We start from the raw sequence: 22,998 nt of genomic DNA, 5'->3' as shown, positions 1-22,998 counted from the left end.
AGCCCCTGATGAATCCAACCGATCACAGTGGCCGAATCTCCCTCCAAGAGGATGGAGCTCGCCCGAAGCACAAATCGAGCATATCGCAACCCCATCCAAGCCGCACGCAGCTCTGCACCTGGGACAGAGATATCAAAGATCTGACAGCCTCCAGCTGCCACCGTACTGGAGTCCGGGCCCCTGATAACAAACCCAGCTCCTCCCCTACTGCCTCCATCCTGGACAGAGCCATCAAAATTGACCTTGAGGAAACTCGGGGGTGGGGGCTCCCAGGTGAAAAACACCAGATGAGGAGCTGACTATATCGAGATCTTTGCAGGCATATGGAAGGAAGAGGTTGGAGTGCTTTGAGATCGATATAAGGCACGATCTAACGGTTGACGTAGCAAAAGAAGATCAATCATTCTTACGTGTGTGGGTTGTTTTTCCTCGTACAGCCAACTATGTGACCTTCAATCAAGTGTGTGGGTTGTTTGGCTATAGGTTGCTACGAGAGAGAGAGCATGGGAGGCACAAGTTTTGGCCACTACAGGTTACAATATAAAAGCTTTTCCAATGAATCCAGAGATGGAACGAAAAGCATTGCCGAACTTGAGAGGAACAAGAGGCTTCCAAGAGAGGAAAAGAAACGAAAGGGACAAACAAACAGCTAGCTTGAAGGTGCAACAGACCTCTCTAGCTCCTCACAGATTCTTCTCCATTCCACATTGAAGCCAAAACCTTTCTTGCTACCATGCGCCAGATAGCCTCCTCAAGTACAGCAACAGCAATGAGGAAGCCCACCCTTTTACTTCAAAATGTCCTCAATGTTCAATCTGTTTCTGAGGGCAAGTCAGATGAATACCTTAATCTTTTCCATGGAGATCTTCCAAAGGTTTGTTGCAATGGGGCGCACTTGCACCCTTTATTGAGAAATTTATAATGTTGGTTTATTAGTAAAATATTTAATTCAAAATTTTGAGATTTTAGAATTTCATATTGGATATTTATCAAATCATAAATTTAGTTAAATATAAAAACTTATTTTAGACTTCCAAATAATTTAATTTTCTAAATTGATACGATTTAATTTTCTATCTTTAGCTCTCTCCTCATAAGATATCCCAAAGGGATGCTTCGCAAACGAACTCTTCGGAGACTTTCGCAAATGCAATGATGCATTTTCACGAAAAAATATATTTGATCCGATGGTGATCTCAAGGGACACAATCTTGATGAATGAATGGATTATGTGAAGAGATAGATTCAACGAAAAGATGTTTAAGCATCTAGTCATACTTACTCTTTCACATTTATAAATATAAAAGGGATCGTACGTCCCATCCATCAGAACATCCCTTTTTCATGTGAATAATTCCAAATTAGATAAGAGAATTAAGAGTATTAAGTGAGTGAACTCAAGTACACCCAATAAACATTTGAGAAGAGAATTGTGTCCACATATAAGATAATTGAGAGAGAGTGCTTCAATCAAATTTGTTGATTTTTAACGCATCTGGATTTGACTTTCATAGCGTGCTTCGAACTGGGTAACATCAAAACTTAATTTATTTATTTAGTGTGTGCAGAAAGTAATTTATTAAATTTCGAAAATAAAATAATAAATTATATAAAAGAGATTTATAAAATTTTAGCAGATAGATTTTTTCTAACAATCCATACATGGATCTGACAGAAAATCCCATTAGGAGATAGACAGCACATTGAGTGTCTCCAAAGTTCCTGAGATATTGAAAGCTTGACCAGTAGCATCCAAGAGATGGCAGCTGGATTCCAACGAGAGAAAACTGAAACATCCTGATCTAAAGCAAATTGGAAAAGGTTTAAGAAAAATGGTGCAAACGGCCTGGTCACCAATCCAATTATCTTTCCAAGTAGCAGTATTGGATCGATTGATCCAAAAAGGGCTCAGACACTTGCACAGTGTCTGAAAACCACTGCCCTCTCCATTCAATATTCAAGTTTCTCCTCAACTCATTGAAAAATTCAATTTATCAAAGGCATTGTGCTCCCAATCCTTGAATGCTACCTACCAGTGAGATGCACAGAGACACTCTTAGCGCGAAGCAGATAATCAAAATCAACTTTGCTCATCGACAAGACTAGGAAACACCCAAAGTTTTAATTCGCATAGTTAATTGAAAAGATGAATCTCAAAATCCTAATCAAGCTTACAAGACAAATAATAGAAGCTTTCATTGGCATAATGCAGCAGCACAACATTACATAGATGGATTTATCATGGGGATAATATTGATGGCATTGGATTATCAGATGAAGTTTAAATATCAGTCTATAATAAAACAAACCCTTTTCTTATAAAAAAAAAGTGAGTTTTTTTTTTGTAAAAGTAAAAACAAAGTGGGTTTTTCCTCGGAAAATCCCTAAACTCTTTCTATATCTGGAATTTTTCCCCATCTTTGTTTTGTGGGGCTGGTGCTTCCATAGAATCACATCCATCCATCTGATTCTTTTTTTCAAGTTCTCTACTCTTTCCCCGCGTGTTTACTCCTGCAACTTAGCCGCCGACTTCAAAGACTTGGAGTCTGGAAGGTCGACCCCGCGTCGTCGCTCCCGAGTCTTCCAGTCAAGCAACGAATGGAAATCTTTTCATGGATGAAAGAAAGCGAGGAGCGGAAGTAAACTCCCCACGTCGTTCTCATTATCTCTCTCGTTCAAAGAACATCGCCAAATCCATTGGTCCCCTCAAGAAGGGTGCAAGATTGTAGAAACAAATCAAGACAACCAAAAATCCCCACAATTCATGGCGAATCCCGATGGAGCCAATAAAGTAGGTCACGAGATAGTCGTTGCCCTGATTCCAACCTTATCCCTGATCCTAACCTCATCAATCCTGCCTATAACCGCGGGGGACGGCTCTCACACTCCGAAGGAGGAAACGTCGCGCCCCGTTCCCTTGTCCCCATCGGCTCCACCGCCTTGTCTTCTTTGCCATAAATCCTCATCCCAGACGGCTTACGAGATACTCCAAAACTGGAGGAATCCGGTGGGCAGAGATGGCGAGGTCGGCGATGGCGTTTCTCTGCATCTTCTTGACCATCTCCGCTTGCAACGGCGGTTACATCCGTTACAATACAAGCGCCGGCATCGTGGCGGGGAAACTGAATGTGCACTTGGTCGCGCATTCCCATGATGATGTCGGGTGGCTGAAGACCGTTGATCAGTACTATGTTGGATCCAATAATACCATACAGGTTGGAGTTGGAATTTACTTGGAATATAATGTGGTTTCTCGGATTTCTAAGAGAGAGAGGTCATTTCTTTCGTTTCTGCAATGCATGCAGGTTGCTTGTGTTATGAATGTGCTGGACTCGGTGGTTGATGCATTGCTGAAGGATCCTAACCGGAAGTTCGTTTTCGCTGAGCAGGTTTGCAGCCAGTACTTTTCAATTTTTCGTTCTGGATTTTAACATGATTTGAATTTGGTGTAGTGTAATGTGGTAAATCCAAGGATGGAGTGATGGATATTATATATATGTATGTATATAGTGTTGAACTATGGGTTTTGCAAGCCTTACGTCTCTCGCTTTGTCTTATGTTACTGATAAGCAGCCTTTTTACTTCTACCAAAATTTTAAACAAAAATAAATAAATAAAGTTTTGGAAGTTCTTTTTCCCCATATTGATTCTGCTAATGTCTTGGAACAGGACTCTGTGATGTTACCTAGCCATCTTGGCAGCTACTGCTTATATGATAATCTAAGAGCATCAAATAAAATCAGAAAGAGATATTAAAATTAGGTAAGGTCTTAGTTGATGATTGTCCCCTGCTATTATGTAAATAGTATGACAGAAAGAAAATATTAATTGGTTTAACAGGAAGACTAAACTGGAAGTTGTGTATCCATATCAATTTATTTGCATGAGGTCTTGAAGGAAGTGCATGTCCCCTTATGTTACATAAATAATTCATTGTCGAAGCATCTTTGATTAGCTTAGACAAGAAGAGAGTCTACCAAACTCGCATGGCGATTTTCTGTTATTACATTGAATAACTTTACAAATGGCGTCGTAGCCTTAACTATCTTGGTTTATGACATTGGTAATCAAGTATGCTTGAATCAGCTTATGAGTTGACAAACAGATTTTATGTATATTAAATTGCAAATAGTACACCTCATACTATCTCCTGTTGAGCAAAAAATGTTTCATTACTGCAAGCATTTTTGAAAATTAATGCAAACAATCAAGAACAGATGCCCTCAAGTATCTTGTTAAAATGAAATCTAGGCATCCATTACTTTCGCGTCATCTTCTCATTATTTACTCATTCAGCTCAGCCTTCATGCTTTTGGTGGCTTGGAAGGTATGCAACTTGTAGATTGCTGGAAAAAAAAATCGAGTGCAGCCAACTGAAATCTCTTCATTTTCACATTAAGCTGACACTTATGCAGATCGTATATTAATATACAAACATTCTCTTTACGACGTCTATCAGTTTGATGAACCACTTGATCCAAAACAAGGATAGGTGCATATCTTTTCTATTATGCGAAATTCTATATCATGCGGTTTCAAGTGGAGCCCCTGCCAGCCACACTTTGTCACCCTAACTGAAATGTTGAATTTATAAATGAGAAAAAATTATAGAGATAAATATGGGAACAAACATTCATGAGCTATTGTTGCTCAACCTATTACTTATGTGTTTAGTTTCCAGATATTTAGCAATGAAGAATAACAACACTTTTACCAACAATTTTTCAGGCTTTTTTTCAAAGATGGTGGAGAGAACAAAATGAGCAAACTCAAGAAGTAGTGAGAAAACTGGTGGATTCTGGCCAACTGGAGTTCATGTATGAAATTTTTTGTCTTCAATTGTGTACCAAGAGTTGCTATTAGTCAGCCATCATTTAATGATTGTTTGCTTGGTTTAGAAATGGGGGCTGGTGTATGCATGATGAAGCCACAGTCCATTACATTTATATGATCGATCAGACAACTCTTGGTCATCGCATGATCAAGAAGCAATTTAACAAAGTTCCTCGAGTTGGATGGCAAATTGATCCATTTGGACACTCTGCTGTGCAAGCTTACTTGCTTGGAGCAGAGGTAATGCAAAATCATCCCCCCCCCCCCCCCCCCCCCTCTTTTCTCCCTCTCTCTGTCGCACACGCTGCATAAAATAGGGCCATATCTGCAATAACTCTCATCATTAACTATAGTAATCAATAAACAACAGAAATTGTACGAAATGTTGTAATCTGCATAACACAGGGAGCATAGTAGTGATCATGCTCATTATTAACTGTAGAATTCAATGAACCTCACAAACTACAAAAGCTCCATGCAGCTTCTCCCTTTTCCCAAACTACACTTCTCTTCTCAAATTCATTTCTCTTCATTTCCCTTTTGCAACAACCATTCTGGTAATCTAATTCATTTTTCAACGTAGGTTGACTCGCTGGTTCCTCAAACTATCGACTTAGGATATCCTACATTTTCTTGAAAAATTGGAAGTGAAATTCTACTCATGACATATCTATATACTCTCCATTGTCCGATCAGATTCAAGAAGATAATTTGTTCATCTTCAATTATAGCTCGAAAAGTTTCAGAAATCTTCACACATTCTGTCTCAAATATTTCCATTATACATGCCTTGAAATGTGCCTGCTCTCTGGTCCAGATACATACAGATGGTTTGCATATTTGATTTTGTTACTGTATACTGCAGAATTCACTTATGCCATGTTTTGTTCCCACAGCTTGGATTCGATTCTGTACATTTTGCGAGAATTGATTATCAGGATAGGCAAAAGCGTAAGGTGGACAAATCTCTTGAAGTTATATGGCGTGGGTCAAAAACTTTTGGTTCCTCTTCTCAGGTTTTAAACTTCTTCCTTTTCTTACTTGTCCTCTCCCAATAGATACCTTTTTTCTCCTGACATGCTCAGTTGAAACTCCAGATTTTTGCAAATGCCTTTCCTGTTGATTATGGTCCTCCAAAAGGGTTTGGCTTTGAAGTCAATGATGATGACATACTACCTGTACAGGTATGAATTCTCAGTGAAAGAGATCTGAAGTCAACTGCATTTTTTCATTGGTTTGGTTACAAATTTGCAGGATGATAAACAACTTTATGACTACAATGTTGAACAACGAGTAAATGATTTTATTGATGCAGCGATAACTCAAGTAAGCCTTGAGGTTCTTTTTGTTTTTCTTTTCTACTTTCGCCCTTGAAATTTCATGTAGCAGATCTCATATTGCTTTGCTTCTCGTTACTTAAAATATATGGGTATGTGTAGATTTTTCATACATGCTCCCACTTAAAATTAGGCTAACGTGACACGCACAAACCATATGATGTGGACAATGGGTCATGATTTCAAATATCAATATGCGGAATCTTGGTTTAGGCAAATGGACAAACTTATCCATTATGTCAACAAGGTACTTTTTGCTGTAAGATACTCGATATTTAACTCTTCCGCTTCTCTTGTAAAGATATTTTGATCAGCCATGTCAATGTACCAGGATGGTCGTGTCCATGCACTATATTCTTCTCCATCAATTTATACTGATGCAAAAAATGCAGCAAATGAATCTTGGCCACTGAAATTTGACGACTATTTTCCGTAAGTAGCGTTTATTTTCCTAATTAAGCTAAGATTTTTTCTTCGCTTTTTTTTTTTGATAATAGCAGTTGGAGTACCACCAATCATTTCATAGAAATGATAGAAGATTACCCTTGTCAAACACTTGCATCATCCCAAATTTTGAAGTTTGAACATGAGAAATTGGGATCATTTCTCAGTTTCTGCTGAGGCCAGTCCAATCAAAATTACAGAACTGGGTAAAAACTAATTAAATTAATAGTTCATGCGATATCTGAGCTGGCCTGCTGACTTCGCAGATATGCTGATGCAGCAAATGCTTATTGGACTGGGTATTTTACTAGCCGTCCAACGTTTAAGCGTTATGTTCGTATGCTGAGTGGATACTATCTGGTACAACTGCGATGCTTTGCTTTGAATTTTTCTTTAAGTTTTACCTGGTGTCTTATTTGGTATTGCAAGTTGCTAAAGTAGGGCATAACTTATCCTAAATAGGCAGCACGACAAATCGAATTCTTAGCAGGGATGACATCATCTGGTCCATCTACCTGGAGCTTAGGAGATGCATTGGGAATTGCTCAACATCACGACGCTATCACTGGTACAGCACAACAGCATACAACAGATGATTATGCAAAACGCCTTGCTTATGGAGCTTCAGAGGTCTGGGGAAATAACCTGCCCATTTTTGTTCCTCTCCCTCTCGCGCCCCCCCCCCCCCCCCCATCTCGTTTAATACCTCAGAAGTTTACATTATTAGTGTATTTCCACTGTGTGTCATTTGTAGGCAGAAAAGGTTGTCAACTTAGCTCTTCCATGCTTAACCAATACAAATTGTGCATCTTCAGCAGTAAATTTCAGCCAGGTAAAGTATTTTCATGTTCCTATATATTATTAGCTATATCTGTTTAGTGCTACTGTCACCATCGGCATATCGAGTTTTAACTTGAGTCAGGCCACAAACATGTACCGCTGCCCAAGAATCGCAGACTAAATAAGATATGTTTTGAGTGATCTGTTAACCAAAAGAGTTGCTGCATTTTTTTCTCTTTACCGATTGTTAAGAGATTGAGAATTGACAAAGTTGTTAATTAATCGATGTAATGGATGGATGATGTCTTGTATCATATTATGTAATGCAAGTTGTGGAGAGTGCATGAGTTTTTTTTTTCTTGATGAAAGTGGAGAGTGCATGAGTTAACTGGATCATTTGTTGAATGTGCATGAATCTGATATCATGAAAATCTTTATACAATGATTCGAGGTTGTAAAACAAACATGATGCATTAGTGCCACTTCTGGCAGGATGGTTCCTTATAAGCCAGTTCAGTCTATTATGATATGCCATGTCAGCTACCAAGCTGAAGAGAACTTTCTGTAAGGTCACCTGATTGCCATTGATATATTCCAGTTGTATGTAAAGTTTGACATCTCAAATGCTGTGTTGTGCCAGGCAGTTCCATTTGGCATTATGTTGCTGGGCTGGTACTGGCACCCAGCATGGGTCAGTACCACACCTATTGATTGTTTTTTTTATATTTTTCAATTAAAAAGGAATACCAAGTCCTTTGATTTTTTTTCTCTTTTTATTTCAGCATAACATAGCATGTGCATTTCTGGCCGGTGGCTGGCATGCCCAAAGACACTAGCATACTTAAATCCTCAATATACTTTAAAAATGAGACAAGTGATGCCGCCTTTTCCTGCTTCAACGATATTAATTGAATGTTAGCAAAGTCATTCTAGTCTTGTATTCTGCTTGTAATGCCTTTCTCTTGTTATTATCAGTGCAATTTGCTTAATATAAGCTACTGCCCTGTAACTGAGGAAGAAATTTTAGAAGGGAAGAGCTTGGTAAGTTGTTCTTTCTCACGTTTTTAGAGCTTTAACATGCATGTATTATTTCTTTGGTACAAGTTGATATATTTTAATGTTTACATCTATAGGTTGTGGTGGCATACAATCCTCTTGGATGGAACCGTAGTGACTTCATAAGGATTCCGGTGAGTAGATCAAGTGATAAATTAATTTTCTCTAAGGCTCATGATGATTTGAGTTTGCCACTTCTATGATAGACAGTTGTACTATCTAATCAGAATTTCATGAAACTAAGCTAGTCAAGGTTTGTCGTCTTATTACTGGATCCTGTGCGGGTACCATCCTATTACAGTGTTAGCATGCAGTACGGTATGGTAAGGTTCAGCATTATACCAAGTGTCAGTACAATAAGGTACCCCATATCAATTTGGTACCGGTATGGTACGTTATGTTTAGTACGGTACGATACCGACCGATGCAGCAAACTTTGAAGCTAATACTAAGCTTTTCTTCGAAAAAATATTTACTTCTCGTTATTTTAGAGTGTCTTGACAAAAAGGGTTGTCTCATATGGGGTTTACTTCATGATAACTTGTTGTATGAGGTGTGACAATTTAATCTATTAAATATGTAAACAATCTTTGTGTTTACTTAGGATTTTTTCTTAATGATCTTTTTTTGAAGCCATGGTTATTTTAACTTTCTTCTTATATAACTTTTGCCAATTTACTCCTCTAGTTTATCTCATAGTTTACTTACCTTTTTCAGTATTGATAATTTTGTTAAATCATAAATACAGAAACCCTAATCACCCCTGCTGTTGCTTAGTTAGGAAATGAACCTTTTTCTCCTTCCTCCTCCCACTTTTCATATTGGGCCTAAAGACCCTAGTTGTAGGCTTTCAAATAGGTTCTGTCCAACACAAGACCTTTGGGCCTTACTTTGGGCTGAGATTTAACAATTTGGATTGGACTTGATCTTAAGTCTTGAAGCTTTCGAGTAACTCTTGGCCCAGCACAAGATCAAACTAAAGCCTGAAAATGGTATAAATTAGGAAATAAAATGTATTATTGTTAAATACATTTAAAGAGTGTTCGCCATTCATCCGATGGATGGCTAGGATTGACTCTCAAATTTTAATTTTGAGAAGAAATCCTACTTTACTTAGCCCGGTCTCTTTGACTGATGATTGGTGCCTGATATGCCTAAGAAACATCTGCTTGCAGCTTCTTTGCATGCGCATCTGGGTAATTGCATGTGCAAGAAACATAAAATCTATAATTGTCATAAAATATCATGTTTTACAAGTCAAGTTTGTTGATCCTTCATCTGTATCCAAATTTAGGTAAAGATTTGAAGCTATAGGATTTCTACCTATAGCACTTCGGGTCATTAGGGGTTGGGAAACTGGACTCTGTAAACCGGTATTCCTAATTACTCAAATTGCCCTTTAGTCGTCAAAGTTGTGGGCTGGTGACACATCTAAGAAGATGAAAAAGGATGCGGATAAAAAGATCATTAAATAAAAAGTAAAAACTCATTATTCTTCTGGCAATTAAAACATGGAAGTGGATCAGTCAGACTCAAATAACCTTCAATTGTTGTCACTCTCTGAAGAATGCACCAGAGATAGTTTTCATTGCTATAATTGCAGTATTCAACAATTGGACTCTTTTCTCTCTTTTTTATTTATTTAAGGATGTATTGCTTCTCATAAACTGCATTATAAGTGGAACATGTGATCTCATAAACTGCACAGCGACATGTGTCAGGGTATTCACCTCTTCTACTAGAAGGTCAAATTTTTGAACCCTCCTCCCATTCGTCTTTCACAATTCCTATCACCAAAATCACTTCTAGTATGGTTGTAAATATTCTAATACTCAGCTCATTCTCTTAATTTTTCTATTTTTTGTTTAAACTAAGAATACACAGTACATTTGTATGTTCATAAACTTTTGCATTTTTTATCCAAATGCTCTTTTTTTATCAGGTTAATGATGATCTACTTGTCGTACGAGATTCTAATGGAAATAATATCGACACACAATTTGTGGAGGTGGACAATGTTACTAGCAATATAAGAAATTTATATGTCAAGGCTTATCTAGGAGTGTCACCAAAAGAGGCACCAAAATATTGGCTTGTATTTCAAGTTTCTGTCCCACCGTTGGGTTGGAATTCTTACTTTGTTTCAAGAGCAGCTGGGAAAGGTGGGTTTCATACTTCCAATTTATAAATTTTTGTTTTTAGTCTCAAAGTGGAGCAACTATGAAGTATACCTCAGCATGTAATAGTGCCATGCTGTTAAGTTTCGGTCTAGCAAAATATAACTTTTTCAAATGGGGCTGACTTAATGCCTGTGACCAAACAAAGAATCATCATAGTATCTAGCTTGAATCCTAGCCTCTTAGAACACCTAGAATATATGCATTGTAGTTATAAATTTTTTCTTGCTTGTTTATCTGTACCTTTTCATGAAATGTCACAGGAATGAGCAGAAATGGGTATATCTCAGCTCGTGCTGCTCCAGAAAATGACACAATTGAAGTTGGACCAGGACCTTTAAAAATGTCCTTTTCATTGACATCTGGACAACTCAAGAGAATGGTTAATTATAGAACAGGAGTAAGTTATTTTTACTGATCCACAGTGCCATATCTTGCATGAGAAGTTGTTAGGATGTTCTGAAACTATGTGGTTCACCATTTAATGAGAATTATGGACAGTATCTATATCGTGAAATAATGTTCAACTTTAGAAGTTGATTTTTTTTTTAAATCCATGTTTTATTTTTCAGTGATTTCAGCTTGCTATTAAGTATAAATCTCTTATATCAATAGGCTGCTGATCTGGCATGCTGATTAAAGTTTCCATTCATAATTTCTCTTTCAGCATCCTTCTTTTTTCACAGCTTTGGCATATGTTTGTTAAACAAATACTATCTTTTTAATATTGGATTGAGGATAGCACTAAAGAAATAATATTTTTAAATTACTGAAAGCTAATAGTTTTGGCTGCAAAAAAATATTAGCTTACCTTAGAAATACACATGAAAATGCATAATGATGGTAGTGACTGGTGATATTATGTTATTTTCAAAAATTTATTGGGGATTGGTAATATGGTAATTTGCTTAAAAATAATTAGGTTGCTGTAGTTCAGTCATTGGAGTTGCTGTTCAATCTATAATAGTCAATCCATTTTATATTTGGAATTTAATTACAAAATATAAGATAGATAAAACATAATAAGTTAGATATGTTACTTGTAGGGGGGAATAGGATCCTATAAAGCTCACAAGTATAGAAACAAAATAACTGAGGCAAAAACAACTTTAAAGATTTGAAAGGCAAATGACCTAATTGGAAGTTTGACATCTTTTCTCTTTTCCTGACTATTATGTCACATGTAAAAGCTCATTCTATCATAGAGTGAAAAAAAAGTCAACGCATAGGAAAAAGGAAATATAACCAATATACTTTGCCATCAACCTGTGGCATCCATGCCCCAGAGACAGTTTCTATAGACCAGACATATCCAAGCTGTTCAGCTAATAGCTTCACCAACATGGTCAAAGATGATTCTGTTGTTGTTTATAGCTCTGATACCAACTAGAAGTATAAATGATAGAGAGAATGTGAATATGGACAACAGACTTGGGGTGAAAGAAAGAAGGAAATGAGACCCACGAAGTGGGACTGAAAAGGCACTGGTACAATGTCAACATCCACCATGTGGAACCCCAGGACTTCATTGTTAGTTATAAGTAAAATGTCCAAAACACCATGTTCGTACATCTTGAAACAGGAATTTTCACGCAGTTTTAAGAATCTTTGCCATGCGGTAATCTTGATGGACAAAATGAATATGTGAATTCTTTTCTTGTCTTAATGTCATTCATTTTTATTATTAAGATCCTGCTTATTACTCAAGCTATTATTGAGACATAATGTTATCTTATTCCACTTAAAATTATAAAACTTCAATGTTGAATGTAGTAGTCTTTCTTAGAATTGTCTTATATGCATCAGGTGGATATACCCATTCAGCAAAGCTATCTGTGGTATGGCTCAAGCAACGGGGATACAGATCTACAGGTATATAACTTAGTATTATTAACAATACTGATTTATTAAAATTTCTATTTTTCAAGCTAATCATTGGCTGTGCCGCACGTGGTAAATTTCCTAGGCATCTGGTGCATACATTTTCCGGCCAAATGGTGCTCCTCCAACACCTGCTTCCAGATCAGTAATTCATTCTATAAACCTTGTGATATCACAAGTTGATAGATTTCTTGGTCATTGATGTAAATAAATACTGTTGTGCAATTGTTCTTTGACTCAGGTACCTTTAAAGGTTATACGTGGACCATTGGTTGATGAAGTCTACCAACAATTTAACTCATGGATATATCAGGTTGTTTAGATCTCATTTTCTGTTATAATATCCTATTCCATAGTTTAACTTGCTGATTGTTGAAGTGCACCAACAATTTAACTATAGATATAAAAGTTTGTTGAGATCAAATTTTCTGTCAAAATGTCCTGTTCAACCATTCAAAACTAAACTACTTGTAACTTATCAGTTCTTATAAATGTTGTTCTGTGAGCACTCTCATAACTTAATGTAGTCTTCTTTGACTTTTCCGATTGAAGAGATGCGTCTGGATTAGGTATGCATTCGTACATGCAGATTCATATGTACTTTTGCATGTTGGTATTGTTTGTGAATAATTTCATCAAATAAAAGAAGGTCTTTATTTTAAATCTGACTTTTATATATATGAATGTGCTTGATCAATTCTGCTTATTGTTTTCACATATACCACGTAAAGAAAGTCATTTGATGTCAATGATTTAAAACCTTCCTGGTAATAGCATTTCACATATCGAGCAATATATGATGACTTGGTGGATTCAAATTATTTTTACTTATCCATTTCCTGACTCATCCCGTCCCAACACTCGGGGTGGTGGGATGCTGTCCCACTGTTAAAACCTTGATTCTGGTTATTATATTAATCTGATGAAAATAGCTTCCCTTCTCCCTCATGTTTCTTCAACTAACAGTTTGCCCTTCTTTGATCTCATCAATTATCTATCGACCTGATTTTGTCTGACCATTATAAATGATAAATGATAATCCATAGTTAAAAATAATTTCAAAATATGTTCTTTTTTTTTCTCCTGAGACTTTGATGGCTGAGAGGGCCTCCTTATAGTCTTTTGCCAATTCCAATGGCTATCTCCATGTTGTTAATTTATATATCTGCTTAACAAAAATGTACTAGGTTCACTGAGCAAAAATGAACTAGATAATGGGTGAGGATTATCTGCTATACTGTATATTATTGTATATAGCTAATGTGGCATTCATGTTGACTAAAATATGCTTTTCTTACGGTAGTCATGTTTTCTCATGCGAAATCCTCATCAAAAGATTCACATATGATTTATTTCAGGTGATCAGACTTTATAAGGACAAGGAGCATGCAGAAATTGAATATACTGTAAGTTCTTTGCTTGTGTTTCTTTCGTATAGAATGCTTGTTGTGTAGAATGTTTATTTAATTTTAGATTCAAAAACTAATAATAAATTTTTATCTGTTCTTCCTTGGTCACAATGTCTATGTTATTTATCAAATTCAATGTTAAGTTTTCTATTTTTCTTGAAGGTTGGACCCATTCCTACTGGTGATGGTGTTGGGAAGGAGGTCATTACACAATTGACAGCAAACATGGTCACAAATAGGACATTTTTTACGGACTCTAATGGAAGAGATTTTCTAAAACGGGTATTTATCTAGTTTCAAGCATACATTAGCTGAACATGCATCTTTTTTTTATTTTGTTCAGTTGGTGTTGACTCAACCAGATTCTGTGAATCACGTTAGGTGTCAGTTTTAAGTCTCAGAGGATAATTTTGAGTCGTGTTTTTCTTCATGTTTTGAGAACATTTATTTCTTCTATTCATTGTGATAGGGGCTACAGTATGCTTCAAAAAGTTTGAGGTTCTTGAATATGTGATATGTACCAAAATACCATTTATTAGAGATGAGCAAGCAAAAACAATAGAAATTCTGTGCTAATTGAGTATACTTGTAACATCTAGTTTGGAATGACCGGCCACTTTTTCTAAAACCGAACTTTAGAGCATATGCAAATTAAAACATTTATGTCGTAAGTTGATTATTGATTCAAATGGTGCTTACCTACAAAACAACATTTCTTGTTAAAAAAGAGAAAAAAACAGAGAGAAGTTAGAGATTTAGAAATGAAACTAGCGGGACACTGATCCTATCTTTTTTTCCTTAAATACAAGATTTACTTGGATGGCGGTCATTGATAATTGCTGTTTGAAGAGTAAGTGATGTTTTTGACATATATGGGATGAAATACATGGATGACATAGATAAACATGTCTACCTTAAGATTAGAGCATGAAGTTGGACAGAAAAGCTATAAGTATTAGGTGGAACCACAAAGCCATGTATATTTTCTTTCTTGAAGACTGAAGCTGAGGATAATACATGAATAATTTATTTATGTATAAAGAGCATATTAAATTTTATAAATCTTCTGTAAAGGGCATAACCTATTCTACGCTTTAAGCATCCAAAAAATGATGCAACATCTTGTGTTAATATCTGGGTTTTGGTGGAGTGGATGCATTCAGATTTTATAGGTACTAGGGAATAAAAAAAATGAGGCTTCTAAGGCTATACAGGTTGTGGTGGGAGAGGACTCTACATTTGGTTTAGACTTAGATGAAGGTACAGATAGTCTATTGGGTGTGTCATTGGTGTTAAAGGTTGGATACTAGCTCCATGATGGGAGAATATGGCATCTTTTGATCTATGAAGGTATTTGGAGGTGATTGGAGGGGTCTAACTAAGATATATTTTTTAACTCTAGGATGTGGCATGCAAAAAACAAAAAAAATCAGTAGATCTTGAAATTTTTCCATGTGGTGGTTCCAAGGTATGTCGTACCGGTACCAGTAGGCATACCGATTGCTTACCAGACCGATACGGTACTGGTTTGGACCGGTACCGAACCGTTCTGTTGCCTACAGCCACGTGGGAGCGCGCACGGGCATGCTACTGCGCGGTTCCTAGCGCGGTTCTGTACTGGTCGGTTTCGGCCCTAGAGAGGCCGGAACCTTTTTTCACCGTCGTACCGTCCCGGTCAAGGGCTGGACCCGTACGGTACGGTACGGGCCGGTTCGGCATTCCATGGTTGGTTCACACATCATTATTTAAACGTGTATCAAAATTTCAATTAAAAAGATCAAGGTGATTTGGGGAATGACAAGGATAGAAATTAAGAACTTGGCAGAGATTAAAGGTTCAAATAGTTGAAAATGTCATTATGAGTTTACTTAGGGTTTATATGAGTCATTTATTTGGGTTCATGATTTGGAATGAGTATTGGCATTGGGTATCGGCAAGGTATGCTGAATCGGCCCGTACCGGCCGGTTCAGCATGTACCGTACCAGTACCGAGGCCAGGTATGGTTCGGCCATGGAAAACGGTTCCGGCTCCTATGGAACTGAAATTGACCGGTTCCTGCAGCGTATTGATGGAACCAGTCCGGTTCGCACCAGTACCACCTAGTACCGGCGCGGGGAAGAAGAAGAGGAAGAAGAAGAACAGGAAAGAAGAGGAAGAAAAAGGAAGAAAGAAGAGGAAGAAGAGAAAGAGGAGAAGAAGAAGAAGAAGAGAAAGATGAGAAGAAGAGAAAGAGGAGACTTACCGATACCGGGCCTCGTCGGGGTGATCCTCGTCGAGGCGATCCTCATCGATGCTTATTTACAAGAGAAGAGCGGAGGAGAGAGAAGAAGAAATGAGAAGGCTCAGAAAGAAGGAAGGAAATTCTGCGCGGAAAACACGTCCCGTGCGAGAAACGCGTCCACAAGAATGCGCAGGGAAACACGTTGCGCGGTTGCGGTTTTAAGTAGGAAAATGAGGGAAACGCACGGAATGTGTTCCTTGCGCGCGGGGCCGCGCTCTCGCGAGCTGTCCCCGAATCGGGTCGGTACGACCCAGTTCAGTTCGGTACGTTACCAGTACCGGTGCCCACTGGTATGTTGGTACGGTCGGTATGGCGGACCTTGGGTATTGGTATTTATATTTCTTGAAATGACTAGTATTGCACTTATGATGATGAAGGGTATTGCATATCAGTGACATCTGGAGTGTGACCATACTCTAATGTACAAGAAATGGACAAAGATCAACATCAAAAGATACACAACCTTGTTAACATTTTGTCTAAAATTACACAAAAATAGACAAGCAAATTTTTTCTTCTATAATGTTCATTTATTTTTCTTTCCAGTGAGAATAAAAATTGAAGACATTTGTCCAAACAAAGTCCATCAACAATGTGAAAAAAGAAAGATGTACAAAATATAAAAATTCCATCATAGTTTAATAGGTCGTGCTTCAGTTCTCATTCAGGTGACTGAAGTTTCAAAAATAAAAACTCAGAAAAATGAATTTCATATTATATCACAGTAGTCTGCATCAAAAAATGCATGTACATGCTAGTGGGTTTTAATTGAGCATGTTTTCAACTGTAGAATGAGATTGTAACCATGAAAGACTGCAACCATCACTACTGATGCATGTCATGTTACATGTGTGCTTCATTTTTCATGCTTTGATTGTAAAATAAGAAGTTATTTTGATTTACTTTGCCTTGTCTTTTTTCAGGTCATAAGAGTATAACTTATTGTTTAGCATTCCACGTAAATATAGATATGTACATATGTGTGTGTGTGTGTTTTTCAAGTGCCAACTAGATCTTTCTAGATAACTTTTCTAGTAATTTTATTTCAGAAAAGTTTACCATGAGATTGTGTTTCTAGGTTCGTGATTATAGGGAGGATTGGAATCTTGAAGTGACTCAACCAATTGCTGGAAACTATTACCCGGTAATACTTTGCTCCCAAAATGACCTGCTTTTGCTTTTCACGGGACTTTCTCCTCTTTCTATGTGGCAATTTTCAAAATTAGCATAAAGCTAGGGGTCCAAGTAGTGGGACAACTAGAAAAATTATTGGCAATATGACAAGGTCAATCAATGTGGTTATTATACTAATCCAAGACATAGTCAAACAAGGAAGAAAAGGCAGAACATATGATAAGTACAGTGCATTGTTTAGCATCAATCAAGGACTAACAACAACTATGGTATTGCTATATACTGATCTGTACTGACTACTTGACCAGCACTTATTGTGCCAATAGAAAAGGGCCTTACTTTTGCCAATGGAAAAGGGGCATGGTATAGAGACAAAACCCGGTGTACCAGCCATACTGGCCTATGCCTTCTGTGTTGGCTCATATTGAACGTTGTTGACCCAAATCAACCATGCACGTCCATAAAGGCACATAAGACTTTTAAGTTGACATTGTTCCTTCAATGTTTCTGGAACCTCTAGTAAAAAGTTTTGTCCAGAAATATGACAATGTTAGTGCTTTTATAACAATGATGAGAATCTTTTAATTGTTCGGGTCTGATACTAAGACCAAAACTAAGAGAAATGGTGGATAGGGATTCAGCTGAGCAATTAGTCTATGGTAGAAGTGACTTTTCTCCGAAGCATAATCTAATAAAAAAACATTGAGATTTTATTTTCTAGGAGAGTATAGAGAAAAATATGCAAATTCATTTTTTCATATTTAGGAAACTAAAATTTATAACATGTAGAGGCCCTGAGGAGACACGATTGCCAATAAATAGGATAAGGATTATGATCTAGTGAAATCTGTTATGAAAATTAACATAGAGTGATGTAGGTCTCATCAATTATGTAAATGGAAGAGGAAAAATGATACAAGATAATTTATCTTGCAAAATGTATAAATTTGTTGCCTTCAAATTTGATTCCTAAACACCTTGGAGACTTGCTGAAAGTAACTGAAAATAAATCCAAACAAGAAATATCCCTAGCGCCTTATAGTAAATTCACTATTTTGCCTTGCATGTTTTTTCTCCAGTATATTTATTTGGTTATTATATGGCAATTTCTTAGTATTTTCTATGTACCTATAAGATGGTATTGTATCTATTGAATAGTTTATTGGACAAAATTTCAGCTCAACCTTGGAATATATATAGCGGATGGGAAGTCTGAACTCTCTATCCTCGTAGATCATGCTGTTGGAGGTTCCAGCATTGAGGATGGCGAAATAGAAATCATGCTTCATAGGTTTTATTTCCTCATTGTTGGTTGGTTGTGATTACTTGCAATTCTCTGTTTCCCTTATGGTGTTGTTTTCTGACTAAGTACTACTGTTAACTACAAGGCGCATGCTCTTTGATGATGGTAAAGGTGTCGGGGAACCACTTGATGAGCAAGTTTGTGTAGATAATGCTTGTGAGGGGCTCACGGTATGCTGCACCTCAGTGTTAAAAATGTTTCTGCATGCATTTTTAAGTTTACCAATTTTCATTTTATACAGTCCAATGTCATTAACTATATTGTTTTAGCCAGATAATTTTTCTCCTTGTTCTAAATCTAGGGATCTGAAACCACTTTTGTGATCTTGAATTTTCATTTTTACCCAAAGAAATAGTATAATTGATCAATACAGAATAAAGCCTCGGCACCAGTGTTTCAAGTATTGTACCATAAGGGGCAGGGGGGCTGATACAGCACCGTTGCCAGTCCAGGGATTGGTATTTCCCTCATACCAATAGATGCTACATTGTTGTGCCAACTCCAACGATGTACCATGTGTTGGTACTGGAGCATCTCGTGTTGTACCCATAAGATATCGGTACAAGGCCCATTACGAAGACTTAAAACATTGCTTAGCATTGTATCTACTTGGAACAAATGAATAATATATTTGAGTGGATTCTCTTAGATTATTTTTCCTTTTATAGACAATATACTATATGGTAGTTGAAGTAGTCTATAAATTGTGATCTGATATCAAGAATGTTGAAGGACTCGAAAAATAGGGAAAAAATTTAAAAGGCATGACGTTTAACCAAGCAAGCAGCATGTAGTCCAATATTATCATATAGTTTTGCCTGAAATACTTGAACTTAAATTGAAGAATTCCATATTTTATGATTTTGGATTCAAAGCCTTTGCCTAGTGCCTAATGACTCAATTTCCTATTCCAGATTCTGAGAAGATTGAATTGATGCCCGTACTTAAGCAAGCCCTTTGTAAAACATAGAAGATCTGGTTATGAATTTCAAAATTCATGTGATCCATGATGTTAATATGTGAATTTTAACAATTTAGATAATAACATATATAAAACAAATGTTCTAGGAAAATTCTATGGCACTAGTCAATCATATCCATTTAATCGAAACTTCAACTTCTCAGTAACTGTCTTACTCCTATGAATAAACAGCAAAGCAAAAAGTCAATGCTGTTCACTGAGGATGTGTTAAATTGAGAAATAGTTTAAAAAATGAGGAATAGCAAAAAACTTATTCCTGGACACCTAGTTTATGACTGGAATGTTCAATATGCATATTATCTTGAAGCATTTTATTGGTCCCATTGTCTATCTTCTTTTGTTTGCCTTATATAACCGCGTCATGCAAAGAACCTTGAGTCCAAAGCTGCATCTTAACATTTTAAATGCTGCCTATTCTCCTTTTCATAAATAATCTTATATGTCTATAATGTCCCGTCATTTCTCCCTAGTTATGTGCAATCAGCATATGTTTTATCTCACTTTGTATTATTATGCCTGCCATTTTAGCATAGCAACTTTCTCTTTACTTGTGGGATATTAATAGTTTTCTTTTTTTTATGTGTCCAAATTGTCTTAGTCTAGAGGAAATTATTATATGAGCATCAACCAGTTAGGAAGTGGAGCATATTGGCGCAGGAGATATGGTCAACAAATATATTCTCCTCTTCTTCTAGCATTCACTCATGAGGTATGTTGCATATCTAACTAAAATAAGGTTGCAACTTTATTTTCCCTAGATGATTTGATATCCAAATACCCAATCTCATAGAATGAGGAGCGTTGGAAGTCTTCTCATATAACAAAAACAACTATGATGGAAGATGGTTACAATTTACCTCCTAATGTTGCACTAATCACACTTCAGGTACTAACTTAAAACCACTGAATGATCATTGCTTAGCAATCAGTACTTTTCCTAATAGATCTTTGTTTGAATCTTCAGGTTCTAGATGATGGAACTGTCCTCCTCCGACTGGCACATCTATACGAGGTATGGCAGTGAAGAAGTAATGCTTTTTATGAATTTATATTAGGCTTTTGTTAAACACTCTTGAATGTCTTTAGGCTGGTGAAGATGTCCGATATTCAGCAATGGCGAAGGTCGAACTAAAAAAGGTTTTTGGAAAGAAAACGGTATGTCCATCTCCTTGATAGCATATAGCTAATTATTCTAGTAGACACGTAGGCCATATTCATGGGAGGACCGTTGCCTTCTACTTCGTCAAAAAATTTTGTATTCATTGATAGGAACTTAGGCTTAAAATACATTCCCAAAACTCAATTTAGTATAAAACCTTTATTAATAGAAGTTCTTTGTGACATATATTATAAGTATTCCGGAACTTTTCCGTAAAAATTCCAATATTTTTGCTTGCATGCTTGTGTTGAATTGTCTATGTTAGAGGGACTGATAATTTAATGTTTGGCATACACATATTTCTAGTCACATGTTTTATCCACATACTATACAGTGGCCTGCTATGATTGTATATATGACCTATTTCCACCCATTCGTGGATCGTCAGACATTTGTAGCCTTCTAATGTTTGCACCACTTTAATCTCATGGTGTTGACGCACTAGAAATTGTTTCCTCAAGGTTAATGTGATTATGACCCATTGTGAAATATAGACTTTTTCATTGCATCTCCATCTTTGGATGCTGAGAGTCAATATTATAGGCAATGCTAGCATAAGGTGACCAGGAATCTGGCAGCCACCAGAAAAACTATTTTAATCCAGACCTTATGCTGTCTACACAAGTGGAGTTTGAAATGTTTTTCAGATTCCCCTTGATTGTCAGAATCAGTTGCTCAACAGTCAACAGTCTTCGTACCAAATTTTTTATCATATAAGCATCGCTATCTATATCATATTTTCACAACTTGTAGGTTACTGCTTAGGATAGTACAGAAAGGTTAAATTATGACCTCCCATCTCATTCTTAGTGGCCTTGATCTTTCTGATGAACACTGAAGGACCTCACCTCTCATCATGTCATCCAGATGCATATCATAATGGTTCCATCACACCTCACTCTCGTCTCATTTCTGCTGCATCTTGAAGTGATTGCAGTGCAATAATTTTTTCACTCTGCTACCTTGTAGTTTCACCTAATTATCATTGAATAATGTCAAATTTCATTCCATGAATATTCTTGCTGAAGAGTAGAATCACGAGGTCATAAACCTTCTAGTGCTATTAATAACACAGGAGCATGAGTTTAATATCCAGAAGTCTCTGAAGATCCTAACAATGTTCTAACAAGTTGGCACATCGCAATTAGCAATGACTATTCTCTTTATTTATTTGACACCATCCATAATCTTGATAACGTGACCTCTTGGTGCACAGTGAGCTCAAATAATTTTCCTACACAAGAAGCATACTTTTGCTTCATAGTGATATATTTTAGGAAGACATATACTAATTTGAGACATGTTTTGAAAATATGATTGTGGATCACTTAAATGTTCCTATATTTCAAGCCATGTAACTTTTTTTTAGTTTTTTATTATGTAATTTTATGCTCATACTATGGATTATGTCTTCCATTAGAACTTCTCATATGGATATTTTTCCTGTGACATCTTTTCATTTTTCACTCTTTAGTCAGGTAAAATGTACTCAGTTAGGGAAAAGTCCAGTTCCTAAAGGCAAAGGATTTCATGTAAATAGTAAAAATACAAAATGGGTTTAATCTTCTTTTCCCTTGTAGATTAAAGAATTGAAGGAAACAAGCTTATCAGCAAACCAAGAGAAGTCTGAGATGAAGAAGATGACTTGGCAAGTTGAAGGAGATAATGGAAGTTTTCCAGCACCAGTGAGGGGTGGCCCAGTCAACAAAGTCACCCTTGTCATTGAGTTGGGACCGATGGAAATCCGTACATTCTTGTTGAAATTCTAAATCCAGTCCCTAAAATAGTTTCAGGTTTTTATTTTGTGATCCTGCAAACTTGGAGGATTGCAAGACCCAAATCACTCATCTCACACCTATGCTCCCAAGCAGCAGAACCTGGTTTTCAAACTCATATGGATTCTTATACATAGTATCTAGCATCGAAAAGCAGTGTGATGGGTTCATTCTACAGTATTGCAAATAAACAGCCTAAATGCACTATTAGTTGACTTTTGTCATCTTAGAGTTGTTTCCTGTTATTGAAGTGCAATTATCTGATTTATCTAAAATAAGATGATTAGCTAGATTACTTGCACATAAAGAACATCAAAGAATTGTTCTTTTCTCTAGTTAATTGAAGAATTATATTCAGTCTTGAAGTTTTTGTTTCATCCTTGTATGCCAAATTTTGGTTTAACTACCCATTTCTGCATATGTCGATATCATCTAGATGTTTGAGA

The 22,998-nt window shown here is 36.6% G+C and overlaps 1 protein-coding gene across 10 annotated transcripts; it reads left to right on the top strand.

The window, feature by feature from the left end:
- The first annotated feature begins 2,578 nt into the window (after window positions 1–2,578).
- Window positions 2,579–22,776, top strand: LOC103706172 (alpha-mannosidase-like). 10 transcript variants are annotated; one of them, XM_088719039.2, is made up of 30 exons: window positions 2,586–3,215; window positions 3,306–3,389; window positions 3,670–3,762; window positions 4,729–4,817; window positions 4,899–5,073; window positions 5,730–5,849; window positions 5,931–6,017; window positions 6,088–6,159; window positions 6,304–6,417; window positions 6,502–6,602; window positions 6,881–6,974; window positions 7,077–7,244; window positions 7,369–7,446; window positions 8,370–8,435; window positions 8,528–8,584; window positions 10,393–10,612; window positions 10,891–11,027; window positions 12,434–12,499; window positions 12,594–12,653; window positions 12,750–12,821; window positions 13,867–13,914; window positions 14,080–14,199; window positions 17,278–17,343; window positions 18,512–18,624; window positions 18,722–18,806; window positions 20,217–20,327; window positions 20,409–20,504; window positions 20,583–20,630; window positions 20,705–20,773; window positions 22,358–22,776. In XM_088719039.2, the coding sequence occupies exons 5-30, from the start codon at window positions 4,915–4,917 to the stop codon at window positions 22,544–22,546; spliced, it is 2,616 nt and encodes an 871-aa protein (XP_088575165.2). In that variant the 5' UTR covers window positions 2,586–3,215; window positions 3,306–3,389; window positions 3,670–3,762; window positions 4,729–4,817; window positions 4,899–4,914; the 3' UTR covers window positions 22,547–22,776. The 10 variants fall into 10 exon arrangements, 8 of the variants coding, with proteins under 8 accessions (XP_088575162.2, XP_088575163.2, XP_088575166.2 ...); XR_015976677.2 differs by lacking the exon at window positions 3,670–3,762 and having other exon boundaries at window positions 2,579–3,215; window positions 20,222–20,327; XR_015976678.2 differs by lacking the exon at window positions 3,670–3,762 and having other exon boundaries at window positions 2,579–3,215; window positions 18,512–18,644.
- Window positions 22,777–22,998: the final 222 nt, after the last annotated feature.

Source organism: Phoenix dactylifera, chromosome 3 (assembly GCF_051530095.1).
Source record: "Phoenix dactylifera cultivar Ajwa chromosome 3, Ajwa_hap1_PhDact_Kaust_v1.1, whole genome shotgun sequence".
Taxonomy (NCBI): domain Eukaryota; kingdom Viridiplantae; phylum Streptophyta; class Magnoliopsida; order Arecales; family Arecaceae; genus Phoenix; species Phoenix dactylifera.
This window is presented reverse-complemented; position numbering and strand designations above follow the sequence as displayed.